This window comes from Neohortaea acidophila (assembly GCF_010093505.1).
Source record: "Neohortaea acidophila strain CBS 113389 unplaced genomic scaffold BDY17scaffold_5, whole genome shotgun sequence".
Lineage (NCBI taxonomy): Eukaryota > Fungi > Ascomycota > Dothideomycetes > Mycosphaerellales > Teratosphaeriaceae > Neohortaea > Neohortaea acidophila.
This window is the reverse complement of record NW_022985514.1, coordinates 1-13,367: the sequence shown is the minus strand read 5'-3', so window position 1 is coordinate 13,367 and position 13,367 is coordinate 1. Positions and strand designations below refer to the sequence as shown.

At 55.3% G+C, this 13,367-nt stretch overlaps 11 protein-coding genes across 11 annotated transcripts; 8 read left to right on the top strand and 3 right to left on the bottom strand.

Annotated features, from left to right (window-relative positions):
- Positions 1–69: 69 nt before the first annotated feature.
- On the top strand, positions 70–788 carry BDY17DRAFT_309974 (uncharacterized protein; the record flags this gene model as incomplete). The annotated part of the gene is made up of 3 exons (XM_033735388.1): positions 70–284; positions 361–538; positions 600–788. 3 exons carry the CDS (start codon positions 70–72, stop codon positions 786–788), a joined length of 582 nt encoding a protein of 193 aa, XP_033589438.1.
- Positions 789–842: 54 nt separating this feature from the next.
- Positions 843–2,034, top strand: BDY17DRAFT_136612 (uncharacterized protein). Its single transcript, XM_033729472.1, has 2 exons — positions 843–1,106; positions 1,162–2,034. The coding sequence occupies exon 2, from the start codon at positions 1,309–1,311 to the stop codon at positions 2,017–2,019; it is 711 nt and encodes a 236-aa protein (XP_033589437.1). The 5' UTR covers positions 843–1,106; positions 1,162–1,308; the 3' UTR covers positions 2,020–2,034.
- Positions 2,035–3,110: 1,076 nt separating this feature from the next.
- BDY17DRAFT_323643 (uncharacterized protein) lies at positions 3,111–3,658 on the top strand (the record flags this gene model as incomplete). The annotated part of the gene is made up of 3 exons (XM_033737056.1): positions 3,111–3,182; positions 3,237–3,405; positions 3,471–3,658. The coding sequence occupies 3 exons, from the start codon at positions 3,111–3,113 to the stop codon at positions 3,656–3,658; spliced, it is 429 nt and encodes a 142-aa protein (XP_033589436.1).
- A 134-nt stretch (positions 3,659–3,792) lies between these two features.
- Positions 3,793–4,813, bottom strand: BDY17DRAFT_316497 (integral membrane protein DUF92-domain-containing protein; the record flags this gene model as incomplete). The annotated part of the gene is made up of 3 exons (XM_033736016.1): positions 3,793–3,815; positions 3,864–4,554; positions 4,607–4,813. The coding sequence occupies 3 exons, from the start codon at positions 4,811–4,813 to the stop codon at positions 3,793–3,795; spliced, it is 921 nt and encodes a 306-aa protein (XP_033589435.1).
- Positions 4,814–5,145: 332 nt separating this feature from the next.
- Positions 5,146–6,010, top strand: BDY17DRAFT_309971 (Alpha/beta hydrolase fold-1; the record flags this gene model as incomplete). Its single annotated transcript, XM_033735387.1, has 2 exons — positions 5,146–5,645; positions 5,698–6,010. The coding sequence occupies 2 exons, from the start codon at positions 5,146–5,148 to the stop codon at positions 6,008–6,010; spliced, it is 813 nt and encodes a 270-aa protein (XP_033589434.1).
- A 505-nt stretch (positions 6,011–6,515) lies between these two features.
- BDY17DRAFT_250854 (uncharacterized protein) lies at positions 6,516–7,410 on the bottom strand (the record flags this gene model as incomplete). The annotated part of the gene is made up of 4 exons (XM_033731113.1): positions 6,516–6,888; positions 6,939–6,962; positions 7,014–7,075; positions 7,129–7,410. The coding sequence occupies 4 exons, from the start codon at positions 7,408–7,410 to the stop codon at positions 6,516–6,518; spliced, it is 741 nt and encodes a 246-aa protein (XP_033589433.1).
- Positions 7,411–7,550: 140 nt separating this feature from the next.
- BDY17DRAFT_323640 (uncharacterized protein) lies at positions 7,551–8,312 on the bottom strand (the record flags this gene model as incomplete). Its single annotated transcript, XM_033737055.1, has 2 exons — positions 7,551–8,182; positions 8,237–8,312. 2 exons carry the CDS (start codon positions 8,310–8,312, stop codon positions 7,551–7,553), a joined length of 708 nt encoding a protein of 235 aa, XP_033589432.1.
- Positions 8,313–9,101: 789 nt separating this feature from the next.
- On the top strand, positions 9,102–11,344 carry BDY17DRAFT_296354 (putative low affinity iron transporter). The gene is made up of 4 exons (XM_033733445.1): positions 9,102–9,329; positions 9,385–10,109; positions 10,162–10,825; positions 10,880–11,344. The coding sequence occupies exons 2-4, from the start codon at positions 9,440–9,442 to the stop codon at positions 11,121–11,123; spliced, it is 1,578 nt and encodes a 525-aa protein (XP_033589431.1). The 5' UTR covers positions 9,102–9,329; positions 9,385–9,439; the 3' UTR covers positions 11,124–11,344.
- On the top strand, positions 11,029–11,814 carry BDY17DRAFT_136228 (uncharacterized protein). Its single transcript, XM_033729470.1, has 2 exons — positions 11,029–11,254; positions 11,310–11,814. The coding sequence occupies exons 1-2, from the start codon at positions 11,177–11,179 to the stop codon at positions 11,754–11,756; spliced, it is 525 nt and encodes a 174-aa protein (XP_033589430.1). The 5' UTR covers positions 11,029–11,176; the 3' UTR covers positions 11,757–11,814.
- Positions 11,815–12,228: 414 nt separating this feature from the next.
- BDY17DRAFT_136172 (uncharacterized protein) lies at positions 12,229–12,973 on the top strand. The gene has a single exon (XM_033729469.1). The coding sequence runs from the start codon at positions 12,328–12,330 to the stop codon at positions 12,862–12,864; it is 537 nt and encodes a 178-aa protein (XP_033589429.1). The 5' UTR covers positions 12,229–12,327; the 3' UTR covers positions 12,865–12,973.
- Positions 12,568–13,317, top strand: BDY17DRAFT_296349 (uncharacterized protein). Its single transcript, XM_033733444.1, has one exon. It carries the CDS (start codon positions 13,011–13,013, stop codon positions 13,278–13,280), a length of 270 nt encoding a protein of 89 aa, XP_033589428.1. The 5' UTR covers positions 12,568–13,010; the 3' UTR covers positions 13,281–13,317.
- Positions 13,318–13,367: the final 50 nt, after the last annotated feature.

The following is a 13,367-nucleotide window of genomic DNA, read 5'->3' as shown; positions in this document are numbered from 1 at the left end:
GCAGTCTTTTCCATCTCTTCATCTCTTACCATCCTTTTCACAGTGTCATTCTTTCTCACCCACGCAACCATGTATTTCCAATCTCTGGCCGTCGCCGTTCCTCTACTGTCTCTCGTCGCGGCCGCGCCTTTCGAGGAAGCGAAGCTCGAAGCACGCCAAAGCTGCACCTTTGCACAGAAGGTGGCTGGCATCCAACATGAGATTGACACCATCACCTCCCACTCCTTCACCGATGCAAACCAGATCCCTCTCGCCCCACTAGCAACTCGCACGTTCTTGGTTACGTACGGCCAGCGCCCTTCCCTTCTCACTGTCTTACCTTCAGGACTACTGCGGCTGACACGGTTCCTTTATCCACAGTCCGGCTGAACTCGGCGGCAAGGTAACGCTGCCTCCCATCAACGTCGGCGTAACCGCCGAAACCGTCCGGGCCGAACTGGTGGGCCTTGCTACCGTCCTCTTTGCCAGCGTGCCAGGTCCCAATCATGCGACTTACATCAACAACGCAAATGGCTCCGTGACTGCAGACTTTATCCAGGTACGTGGTACGGATCGTCCTCTTTCCTGGGACGAGCCTCTGACGATTGCCTCTGTAACAGAACGACAACATTGTTCTCCCCAGCGAGCACGTGCGTGAAATTCACTACTTCAATTCCGACTGTCAAATCACCGAGATTCTCGGGTATGTGAACGGCCCTCTGATCTGCCCGGATGGTGCCTCGCCGGTCTCGAATGCCGTTGTCGAGCAGCTCTGTGCGGAGCTCGAGGCTGCGACTTCTTCTTCGTGAGGGAGGGAGTAAGACGGGTTGTGAGACGTGAAGCAAGGTCGGGGTGCTGTGAGGATAGTTTGTTTGTCGCTGTATTGTACTTCTCTGCTATGAAAAGTTTGTGCTGACGCTGATGCCTTTGCCTTTACCGTTCTCTGAGTGGTAGTGTCGGCGCGCGCTGACGATTCATCATCCCGTCTAAGGATGTGTGATCTGGGTCTCAACCAGACAGGACCACTTCGATGGAGTCGATAAGATAATGCCAGAATCATCACGGCACGTCCGCGTGAGCCTTCACCACTATCAAACAAACGAAGGACTACAATGGCGGGACGATATGTGAGACATTTGTCCGTTGAGGAGGAGAGACAGTGGACTCATGCCAATCTGGTAGTTATGCAGACTCTCGAGCAACAAAGTCGAGTGAGACACAGACTTCACTCGGATGGCATGTTTCACCCTTCTCCCAGAAGCTGATGGCATATAAACAAGGGGAGCCGCCAGAGTGTCAGTTGGAAGTGGCTACGCAGGTACTTCACAAATGGGCGCCGTACACAGTATCTTCGCCTGCATCGGTGGCTCTTGCGAGCGAAATCTTGACGAGATCACCGAGAACAAAGCTGTCACAGACGAACACGACCATGACCACGACGACCACCCGGCCTCTGCCAAAGGCTCAAGCACAGCCTTCCAACACCACGAGCAAGCAGCACAACCGCACCGGGACACTCCGTCATCAATCTACTCCCCCATCACATCGGCATCAGCTTCCTTCGACGACAACACCAGCGAAGCCAGTTGGACGCTGCATCTCCCTATCTTCGGCGCCATCGCCTTGCGCAGGGCACACCAACGCGCAGCCGATCCATTCCAAATCCAGCGCGAACAGATGAGTCAACTGCATCATGAGATTGCGGAGAAAACTGGACCATTGAGGGATACGGATGTCGTTTTTCGGGAGGTGGACTGGACGGGGGAGGGGAAGGGTGGTGGGAGAGATGGAGAGGACATGAGTCCGAAGTCGAAGCTGCCGACGAGGGGAGTGACAGAGCAGAGTGATCTTGGAGAGGAGCAAGCGGAAGAAATGATGAGCAGTAGGAATGATGAAGAGAGAGGCGGATCTTTCGACTTGCTGGACTACACCATCGTTCCTCGCTTCTCAGCGCCATTCGAGGAAGGAGATTTTCTGATCGACCCTTTCAAGGGACATCCATGGAGCGCTCCAGGTAGACTTGAAGGAGAGAAGGGGTGATTGGGGTGGGATATGTTGCGAGTGTTGGTCAATGGGCGGAGTCGGCTTCTCCTTCGGGCGGACAATTAGAGTTGCAGCTAGCGCGGCGGCCGCACCCGTGTTTAGCGCACCCGCGAATCTATAAGAAATTTGCGAACTTCGAACTTCTCTTAACTTTTTCAGCGACTTGTAAGACCATCCCAGGCACCCCTACAGTTCCCCCCCCTGCTAACAGCGCCATCAGTACTTCATGGAATCTATTCTATGTGAGTTCCTGACCCCACAACCATCCAATCCACGTTCCTGAGCTGACCGCCGCCGCAGAGTAAACGTCCGCAACTGTGTTCTCTACATGAGCCACAGACTCCATCCTGGCTGATGAGCCGATCCACGCCGCCCAAGAGTGATGCCGCTTCTTGCTCGCCTGGGCTCCGGCCCCCGAGCTGGTGATGATCTCACCTCGGTTGAGCGTTTGGCTTCGGCCGGCTCTTCTGAGAGGGTGGTGCTGGACGTCTGACAGGACCTCCATCCTTTGTTGCAAGAGCTGGCATGATGGGTTGGAGATGGAAGAGCATGGAATGGGTGGTGTTGAGGACGATGTACGTAGCGTTGTATTGATGATACCCTTCACTGTCCTGAACAGACGTCTCCTTTCCACCTCACCCACCGTCGCATGCCGCCACGCTGTACAAACGGGACACTGCTTTGATGAGAAGACTGCCGTCGCAATCTGGCATCTCACTCGCCGCCCGTCCCGTCAAATCTTCAACCGTAGCAATAGCACATCCCACCAGGCATGGCGTTGTACTGCTTCACCCGACCGGCGAGATCCTCCGATGGAGAAGTGAACTGTCTTGCGCGGGAAGGACGAGCGCAAGTGAGCCGGTTTTGTATGGACTTGACTGCCAAATTGCGCTCACTCCGGTTCTTCACTCCCTCTCCTTCACCCCCAGCACTGGGCGAAATTCACATCCGGCGTCACGCTGACCGTGAGTCTTAAAAACTCCACACGATCTTCAAGCCCCGTCCTTCTTCTCCGTCTCTCACACACCTTCTCCAAACACCTCCAACTTTCAACCAATCCTTACACTCCTCATCCCACAGCCTCCACCATGGCAGCCGTCAACCTCTCGGCTCGCCAACTCGAGCTTCTCCAAGCCTACATCACCGAAGTCAAGGGCGACGTGCGTTGCTACCTCGCTCCGTTGCGAGTATCACTACTGACCTCCAGTGCCCAGGTCGACTGGCAGAAAGTCGCCAGCAAAGCAAACTTCAAGACCGCCAAGTACGCCCGCGACACCTTTGCCGGCATCCGCAAGAACTTGCTCGCTGCCACCAACGGAGGGAACGAAGCCGGTGATGATGCGGAGGGCAAGGTGAAGACGCCGAAGAAGCGCAAGGGCCAAGGTTGGTGCAATGATGGCTGTCGTCTCGCTCGCTGGGACCGCGCATGCTGACGACCTTGACTTTAGACGTTGATGGCAACGAGGACTCTCCGATCGCCGAGAAGAAGAAAAAGGCAACTCCCCGTGGGAAGAAGGAGGCCAAGGGCAAAGCTGAGGCGGCTGCAAACAACGATGCTGATGATGAGGAAGGAGGGGTGGCGGTTAAAGAGGAGCCGAACGAGGCTGGGGAGTTGATGGACGACATGACTGATTGAGCCTTCTCTCCATGGACGTCGATTCGCGTACCCACGGCTTGCAAGATTTCATCGGCGGCGCTGTGACTGTCCTGAGTCGGCCGGTGTAGCGTGAACAACATCAGCCCAGAGCCTCTGCATCATACAACCCGAGTTCAAATGTATATCCTGCTCCCACCTATTGGCCCCGTGGGCGCATTGTGGAAATCCAACCACCAAGCAAGACCCATCGCCAGCACACTCGTGAGACTCGCCATGACGAAGTTCACCCCATTGTTCGTCAGGATATCCTTCCCAACGACCACCCTACTTCCTCCAGGTACGACCTTCACCCTCCTCCCACCATCTCCTTCCACAACCCTCCCACTTCCCTTGTCTGTGACTGTAGCCTGCACTAGCGCGCCCAGTACAGAATCAATCACACTTCCCACCAGCCCCATCAGCGTGAGCATCAGCACCGCCGGCCCATGCAGACGATTAAAAGGCGGCAAGAACCGCAGCGCTCCGTTCGCAACGATGGTAAGCAGAAAGCCTCCGAGCAAGCCATAAAGCAAACCCTCCAACGTCACACCTCCGTTTGTGCCGCGCGGCACCCGCTTCCACGGTTTTGTGATGAGAAAAGGTTGCGATTTGGCAAGGATCCCGAGCTCAGAACTGAAGGTATCAGCAGCCACGGCAGCATACTGTGCCACGATCCCGAGCGGAAGTAAACGGTAGAGATGCGGAGCGTAGAGGCCGGGGGAAATGGGGATGACGGATGAGATGAACGGGGTGGATGTCAGGATGTAAAGGTGCGTGAGTATCAGTACAGAGGCGAAGCCTGAATTGGCAAAGACTTGAGATGATGTGCGTGGGCCTTCGCCGCCTGAGCCGCCGGTGGAGGAGTGGGTGAGATGGAGTTTGGCTTTGTGGCCGATCTGCGGATCGTCAGGCGGATGATGATGGGATGGGGCCTGGGGGGAAACATACTTTTGTGACAAATGTGCCGAGCAGGAAAAAGACAATGAGGAGCCAGAAGAAGGCGGGCCATGGGTGCAGCATGTGGATGAAGGCGATGAGGAGGCCGGCGAGGATGCCGCCGGGAGTGAGTTTGTTGCGGAGGAGAGCATACGACATGACGCCGACGGTGACGGTGAGTTGGGAGATGTGATCTTGGGCGAAGGTGGTGATGTCCATCTTGCCGGATGTGAGATGGAGGTTGGAGCCTGATGAAGGTGTGCGTGATTGAGAGTCCGATGTTACGGCGTTGAGAATTCTGATGTCACGGCGGGGAATAGCGGGCAAGGCTGGAATTGCAAACCTCCCGGACATCAAAGCCCTTCTCAACTCATCCCTTGCGCAAGTGTTATCACTCCTCACAGCGGCCTCATTGAAGCTCAACCGGCCAAAAGCGAATTCCACTGGAAAGGATTTGTCAGAGTCTCATGCGCTGCCCTGGAAGAATTCAACTAACAACATTAATCACGACAGGCCGGCCGCAGCTGCGGCTCGTCACCGTGCTTAGCAACATGGCTTCTGCCGACTCTTCAATCACTGTTGTCCTTGTCCCCGGGGCATGGCATGGACCAGACTGTTGGGATTTGCTGAAGGATCACCTCACTCCTTTCAACTGCGTGGCAGTTACGCTGCCCTCGGTCGGGTGCCATCCTGCCAGTGAACCGACAAAGAGTTGGACACCCGACGTGAATGCGATAGGCGAAGCGGGGTCGAAAGCTATCGTCCGCAGCGAGGTGATCGTTCTGGTCTCACACAGCTATGGAAGTATCGTGGCAAGTGGGGCATTGAAACGAGTGTCGATTGCGGGCCGGACTAAATTCAAACACATCGTCCTTTGTGGTGGGCAGCAGCAAAGAAGTGCAGACTCAAACGCGGCTCATTCGGATGTGTGGGATGTTCGTGGTGACCTGATATTCTTAAATCAGCCTGCGAAGTACTTTTACGGTGGGCCCGAGCAACCGGCGCAGGATAGATGGGCTGCGGCGGCGAAAAGGACGCACATGCCGATTGTGTAGGTCGTCTTCACGCAAAGCTTTCTCTTGGCTGACGCTCTGCCGGTACAGATCTTTCAGATCCATGGCGACCTACGCAGCTTGGAAAGATGTTGCGACCTTGTATGCTCTGACTGAAGAAGACAATGTGGTTCCGCTGGCAAGACAACTATCCATGGTAGCAGAGGCACAGAAGAAAGGTGCTCTCGTCACGACTGCATCATTGCCGTCTGGCCACTTTCCAATGTTGACCATGCCGGATCGTGTTGCAACGATGATCAGGGACATGGCCAGAGCAAATCCGTTGAATGAAGCTTGGAAGGAAGAGCACATGAGATGTCATCGTGAGCGCCGCTCTCTTCAGCACAAGGGGCCCAAAGCCTGATTGTTTCACCACGACCCGGACCTCATTCCCTTAGTAAGTTCAAGACCGTCGTCGAACAGCATCGCTAGACTGCAAGGTGTCGGGGTGGCGGCTGGGCTGGCGGGCGTGAAAAAGGGGTATCATGCTGCCGGGAGTCTTTGCGAGTATGATGATGGTAAGGAGGGGTTTGCTATCGATGCCGAACATCCGTCGACTCTTTCGTTTCACTGTCATGGATACCCGCCTGCCAACCTTGAAGCTTCATCGACGGGAAACTCTACACAAGTACCAAACGCGAAGCGGCGTCTTGACTCCTTTTGTCGAAGGGAAAAGGGTCCCATTGTTCCGGCATTCCAGACAAAACCTTGCGCAGAGATTGACGATGAACGAGCTTCACACCAAGGCGCAGTTGTAGATGATGCTTCTTACGCCTGACATTCATGGGAAGGCGGAAGCTACAAGTCTCGAGTGCTCAAATGGCTGCCAAAGAGGTCTTGCATTGGCTTCGCATCGTCTCACTGCTAGCCTACCATTTCTCAATGTTCGTTCGGATGTCAATCTCGTTCGTGAAGCAACGCTTGCTCTGCACGTGCAAGGTCCAGTACGCCTCCGCGATATCATCAGGATTGATCTTGGCCTCTTCTGCCAACTTGGCGCGGTAGTCCTGGCGCCCGGGAATGTCGATGGGGCCGTCAATGTTGGCCCACGCGACATGGATACCCTGAGGTCCGAACTCCTTGGCGAGAGATATGGCGAGTGCACGCTTGGCAAAGTTGGAGCTGGCGAACGTGGCCATCTGAGCGTTGGCCTTGACGCCGGCCGTTGCACCGGTGAAGACCAAGGTTGGATTGAACTTGCTCGAAGTACCCCTGGCTTTCAGCAGGAGAGGGAGGGCTTGTCTGGAGGATGATTAGATGCCTGGTACGGTAATCGATATTGGAAGGCCTACTGGGCAAAGAGAAATCCTCCTTTCCTGAAGATACGTCAGCACGGGACAAGGTAAACGATTTGCTGGCGCACGTACTGGCTCACTTCCCAGCCGGAAGAGAACTCATCAAGAGTGACAGTCAAGAACTCCTTTCTGACCTGCAGGAACGGTCAATACACTGTGCGAAGAGATGCGAGGACAATGATAGTACCATCCCGCCAGCCGCGTTGAATACCGCCGCGGCGGCATGCGCGCCAGGAAAGTGTTGCTCAATCTCGCGAAAAGCACGTTGAATGCTTTCCTGGTTCGATACGTCGGCACTGATACCGACTGCCTTGCCTCCTTGGTCGTTGATCTCTTTGGCCAACTTCTCGAAGCTCTCCGGCTTGCGAGCGAGGAGTACGACGGGGTATTCCTTTGCGAATCGACGAGCAACTGAAGAGCCCGTTCCTGGGCCGACGCCGGCAACGATTGCGATGGGGGATGAAGACATGATGGAGCTGTGCAATAATGGAATGCAGAAGTGGGAAGTGTGATGGCGAATCTACAACCTTTATGTGACGTTCGGATCCTCGGAGATGCAATTAGTAATCGAGGCAATTAGTAATGCCGATCGCATCATTCCTCATCTTCTCACAGAGTGAACCACTTGTCGCAGACCTCCGCATGCGCGCGGAAGCTCTTGTCAAATGCCATCATCTGGTCGAGTACATCGTGCCGACCCAGTGTCTTGAAGAGCTGCCAGAATGACACAATGACGAAGTCGGCGAAGCTTGGCTCTTTGCCCAGGATGTACGGCCCGTCGTTCTCATTCAGCAGTTCCTTGACCTGAATCAAACCCGGTCTCGCTTTCTCCCAATCGAACTTGTTCGCAAACTCCGTGATGGATATCCCTCCCGTGACCTTTTTTCTCTCTTCATGATACCATGCTCTGCTTCTGGGGGTGAGAAGATCGGGGATGAAGGGCATCACGCCGACGCTGACGTGGTAGAGTAAAATGTCGACGGCGCTTTGAGCACGTTCAGCGTATCCGTTGTCGAGATGGAGCGACGGTAGAGGCTGCAGTGCTTCCAGAGCGGCTGTAATGCGACGAGACTCCATCACGTATGATCCATCGGGCATCTGAACGGTCGGGCAGGTATATTCGAATATCTCGGGCGGGGGATTCGGAGCAATGCCCATGGCCTTCCATCGAGGCGCAATATCTGGGAACTCTACCCATTCCACGCGGTAGGGGATGCCTTTGAAGTTCAAGGATGACCGTGCTGAACTCGATTGTCAGCTGGTCCGCTGAGGTTGGGTAGTAAGCGTGAATCTACCCTTCCATACGTGCGGCGAGTAGCACCCGACATTGTTCTCGGATTTCACGTCGAAGAGCACAAGTGCGTTTGCCATGGTTTTTGGCGTGGAGGAGGAAGCTGAGCGTGAGCGTCTTGTTGCTGACGGATATGAACATAGTTCATGTCAGCCTACGGAGTGGTCAGCCTCGGGCTTTCAGCCCCGGGCCGGGCCTCGTGTAGCTGTGTTTCATTGCACACCTGACTGTACCAAGTGACGGCATCCGATGATAACGCCGTATCCTCCAGCGGCCTGTCGATGGGCGCCAACGACCCCGCGGGACGAAAAGACCAAGAATGGTGTATGAGACTGAAGTTACAGACTACAGCGCGCTCACAAGCCGTCGCGGCTGGGACAGCAAGGCATGTACTCACTCTCAGGCATGGCTGTCGATGAAACCCCTCGGTCAAGCCCAGACTTGATCAGAGAGCGGCAATGAAAGACTTTTCAGAGGCAGAGACTGACCAGTCAAAGGTCATCGTGCATGCAGTAGCGAGACTTCTGGGCTCACTCAGTGGCGTGTTGGTAAGGCAGTGAAGACAGGCTGTACAGCCGCAAGAGGCAGCACATCACGTTCAACTGATTGCATCAGTGACTCACATGTTATTTCGCGCAGCAGACGAAGCGGAAAGTTACGATGCGTCGGGTGCCGAGCTCAGATCGATGTTCGCGCAGTGCACGCAGGAATAATAATCATCCTTTGATCCCGAAGGTGTCCGATACGAGAGCCAGGCCTGGACACGAGCAAAGTTTTTTAGACTTTTGCGCTCAGTGAGGCATTTTCAGGCTGAGGCGCAAGCGGTAAACTTCAAATTAAGACTCCTCGGCCGAGCCTTGCTCGCTGGCATCGTTTTGTTTTCTCTTTTTCACCGCTTCTTCCTACAACAACCTTCAGTCAAAGATTCATACTCTACATCGATGAACAATTCCTCGCGCTCAGTAGTTCTTCAGGGCTTTGCAAAGTCCAAGCCGGCTCGTCTACCACCATAGGGACAGCTAACCTGCTTCTGGATTCAATCCACGTACCATGGGTTAGAGCCTTATTGTAAGCAAGAGAGATAGATTTTGAACAATGTGCGCATAACCCGAAGGCTGCTCTTGGATCACGCCGAAGCTGACATGACTCCAGCTGATAAACGCAAACCGCGACAACAAACGGTCAACATAGATGGAAGGCCGCCAAAATGAGCAAGATCATCCAAGCGCTCTCCAGCCCGGGAGCGATGCGTGCAGTCCGCGGGACCGCGCCGTCCAATATCCCTAAGCCTGCACCCGAAACGCCCAGCTCGAACGGATCCGCGAAAGAACTCGTCGCAACGAATGAGCTGGACTACACGCCCGGCTACGTCCCCAAGAAAAGGGCCGCCGCGCTCGACCGCGCTCTCGATGCCGTGGTCCATGCATCGGGTTCCACAACCGCCTTTATCGTCATTCAAGCCGTTCTCGTAGCTTGGGCGTTCCTCGGTATTCCATTCCATGGTCATCAACTCTGGCCCATCTTCATCTCCGACGCGCAGGCAATCTTCAGCTACATCTTCGACTCCTTCCTCATGCGGCAGCAGATGAATGGGTTCACTGAGTCCTTGACCGTCGCCGCAGAGTTGAGATCGCGGTCGGAGACGAACGGTCGAATGTTGGCGGGTGTATTGTTATCGCTTGACGATGATGATATTGGCATGGTAAGAGCTGTTGCGCACAACGCTGTCGAGATCGATCTTCGCCTTCCCGTCGAGAATGCGTTTACCAAGGTGATTGGGTGGATGGCCATGGCGCTGGGCCATATCGCCTTTACGGCTGTGTACTGGGCCACCATCATAATCTGGATCGCATTCGGCCCGTCGAATGGCTGGAGCAGTAAGTCAGATCTACAATGCAGTGGGTTCAGATGCCCTAACATTCACCCCAGATGAATGGCAACTCTACATCAACAGCGCCACTTCCGCCCTCATGGTCTTCATCTTCTCCTTCCTCGCCATCCTCCGCGAGCGGCACGCCGACTACGTGCGCTCCTGCGTCGATGCCCTCTACAAAGTCGATGGCCTGCTGGAGCTACACCTCCGCCGCCTGACAGATGACAACCTCGAGAATGAAGAATTCATCATCCCCGGGCCCAAAGTCAGCCCGATCCAGCGCGCCATCAACTACTACGCCGATGTCGTCGGCACGCTCGTCGGCATCGCCATCTTGATCGCGGTGCTCGTTGTGTGGATCGCCATTGGCCCAGCGCTGCACTTTGACTCCAACTGGTGGCTGTTCATCGGCACGTACGCCGGGCTCATCGGGCTGAATGACGGGTTCGTGCTGCGCAACGTCCAGGCGCGACTGCAAGACCACGAAGCGCCGCAGTACGAGGCGCTGGAGGCTGCGGACGAGGCGCTGTGTGAGAGGCTCGGGTTGCCGTCGACTCGAGTTGTCGCACGCGCCGGCAAGCAGAGTATCAGCTTCCGCATCTCGCAGCGCATGAATCGGTTCTGTGCGCATGAGTTGACGGTCATCGCTGGCGTACTGCTCATCTTTGGACTCTTGATTGGGTCGAGTGTGATGCGGTGGAGCGAGACGGGGCAGTTGCTGTGAGTTTGCATATCTCGGGTGCGATATTAACCGCTGACTTCTTTGGCATGTAGGTGCAACATCCCGCCTAGCATCATCGAGTCGTTCTTCATGATCATTCTCATCACCGGTCACAACAGCGCAGACGCACAGAAGCGGGTCGATTTGGAGAACGCTTTCCAGCGACGACTTCGCATCCTCGCCTTCGTTGATGCTGCATCGGAGATAGTGGGTGATCGAGTGAAGAAGACTGGACCGTCTGTCGTAGGGAAGAAAGCTATGGGGCGTATCGAGCTCAGCGTGAATGAGGTGGAGTAATCGGCGGAGGATAGTAGATTGAGGTTGTCCGTTGCGTAATCTGCGATTGACTTATGAGCTGTCTTGATCGTGCGCCATCTCGGAGGCTCCCATCGTTGAGGTCATGCGCATCGAACAACGGAGGTGACTTTGTGCGTCTGCAGGCTTCTGACCATGACCGTACGTCCATCTCACGACTATTGATAGAATATGAAAAGAATATCTGTCTGCTACTCACCATCGTCACCTTACCATCTACGGTTATGTATCCTTCCTTCGTTCCGGCACCTCTACGGCCACTGCCACCACGACTCTTTCACGGTCGACGACCGCGCGCCGCTACAGCATCGCCTTTTCCCTCGACTCGCCGCGGTACTCCCGCAACCATCACCTCGTATTCCTTCCATCACTAACGATGCCACGCCGCTGGAGAACAAACGCTTCCCGGTTTTCAATCAATTCTTGACCGACCCTTCGCTCGCTCTCACCTTACGATCCCTGCATCAACTGCGACAATCAAGAAGCTGGAGAGATGAGATCACGCGTTTCGTTGCCGACGTTCAATCTCGTTTCGGCGTGAGTCAACACAGCGCGCCTGCGACTTCTCCACCACGAATGGGCATTGTAGCTGAAGATGTCGTGCGGAAGTCATGAAGCGACGGGACTGATGCAAGACTTGTGAATTGATGCTGCCAACGCATCCGGTCTCGCAGAGTTCATGCCGGGTTCCCTCCTGTCGTTCTCCTCCTCGTCCTGCTCCGCTCCATCATCAGAATCGGCCGTTCATTGAAGTGAAGGGAAACCATGCTACTCCGCGCCCTCGCCGCCTACTGAAATATTGATCCGTACGATGGCGCGGCCTTACCAGCTGTGGTGCAAAGACGAAGCCATGGAAGAGCGACGGACGATGCGTAGTGGTCATGAACCGGAACGCTGGCCTGTGGCGTGGACTCGTGCAACGAGACGGCCATTGATGAGCGGGAGAGTGAGCAGGGAGGAGTGCTGAACGGGAGCAGACTGACAACATTGACAATTTGCGCCGCGCAAGGCTGGTAGCATCGGATCGTTCGAACTGTCAAGCCTGTTCCAGATCTCGCTCGCTCTCCAATGATCAACGCCAACGTCCATGACTTTCCACCATTGCCCACGCTCCTCTGCGATCCGTTAGACTCCGCTCCAATGCCCTTCAATCCAGGTCAGCTTTAATCCGCGCTTTGGCGGTCTCATGTTGTCGCCGGCCACCGCGCATTGCCGCTTCTCGCGATCGGGCGGTGAGAATCCGGATCGGCATCGCCGCCATTCTGCCGCCGGACAGCTCCGCCTGAATTTCATGCCTCTCCCACTTTCTCTTCACACCATCGCCGCCGCGCTCACCTCTTTGTCAACGAAGCCTCCATTTATCACGAACGAGCACCGCTGCAGCTCCTCGTCCGCTACGACACGTTACCACGCTCTTCTGCCGTTTGTCGCAATCTGCCCCCTCTTCGCAGTGCCGCCTCCGCTGCACCTCTCGTCGCGATCTGCCTCCTCTTCGCAGTGCCGCCTCCGCTGCACCGCTCGTCGCAATTTGCCTGCCCTTCACCATACCTCCCTCTCTTCACCGCCCCACCTCCATCGCAATCTGCGTACCCCGCTAGCCGCGTGCTCTCCTCGCCGTATACACGTCCTCTCTGCCGTACCTCGTCGCAATCTGCATAACTACCGCATCTCCTCCATTGCGACTTTGCGAAGGGTAATCGATACGGCACGAGCGAAGAGATAGAGGTCCCGAGCGAGGTACTACAAACTGGCCGTAAAGCGAACTTAGAAAAGACGCGGAGCAGAAGAGCGGGAAAGCCTAACCTGTACAAAGGAGTAAGAGCACGGAGCGCGCTCGTCAATTCGCGTGCAGTAGTAGAGCCGCGAAGAATGAGTCGTACGACACAAATCGGAGTGATATCTAGCTTGCCTGCAACTGTCGCGGCAAGGTCAACATTGTACTTACAAGGCCGCCGCGGAGCTGACCCGCCCGTACGAGTGCTCCGGATCGTTTTCCGTAACAGTTGCGAGTTTCGGCTCCGATTGGCTCGCAATTGTCGCGGCGAGTGCGGTGCATGTGTGGGAGAGCGCCGCGGAGCGGTCCCGGCCGGAGCAACCCGGCGAAACGCGCATAGAGCGCTAGGTAGTCTATATATCTAACTACTAAGATAAAACTAAGTTTTACTTAGAAAAAAAAATGTTTTTATTTTAGTTTATATAGAAAGAATAGAAGTAATAGAATAAATT

Bases quoted from the DNA above. Each gene is read 5' to 3' on its own strand.
- BDY17DRAFT_296349 (XM_033733444.1), top strand. From the start codon at position 13,011: ATGAGTCGTACGACACAAATCGGAGTGATATCTAGCTTGCCTGCAACT.
- BDY17DRAFT_296354 (XM_033733445.1), top strand. From the start codon at position 9,440: ATGAGCAAGATCATCCAAGCGCTCTCCAGCCCGGGAGCGATGCGTGCA. The intron at 10,110-10,161 runs GTAAGTCAGATC...CATTCACCCCAG, and splicing joins CCCGTCGAATGGCTGGAGCA to ATGAATGGCAACTCTACATC. The intron at 10,826-10,879 runs GTGAGTTTGCAT...TTTGGCATGTAG, and splicing joins AGCGAGACGGGGCAGTTGCT to GTGCAACATCCCGCCTAGCA.
- BDY17DRAFT_136172 (XM_033729469.1), top strand. From the start codon at position 12,328: ATGTTGTCGCCGGCCACCGCGCATTGCCGCTTCTCGCGATCGGGCGGT.
- BDY17DRAFT_136612 (XM_033729472.1), top strand. From the start codon at position 1,309: ATGGGCGCCGTACACAGTATCTTCGCCTGCATCGGTGGCTCTTGCGAG.
- BDY17DRAFT_136228 (XM_033729470.1), top strand. From the start codon at position 11,177: ATGAGCTGTCTTGATCGTGCGCCATCTCGGAGGCTCCCATCGTTGAGG. The intron at 11,255-11,309 runs GTGCGTCTGCAG...GACTATTGATAG, and splicing joins CGAACAACGGAGGTGACTTT to AATATGAAAAGAATATCTGT.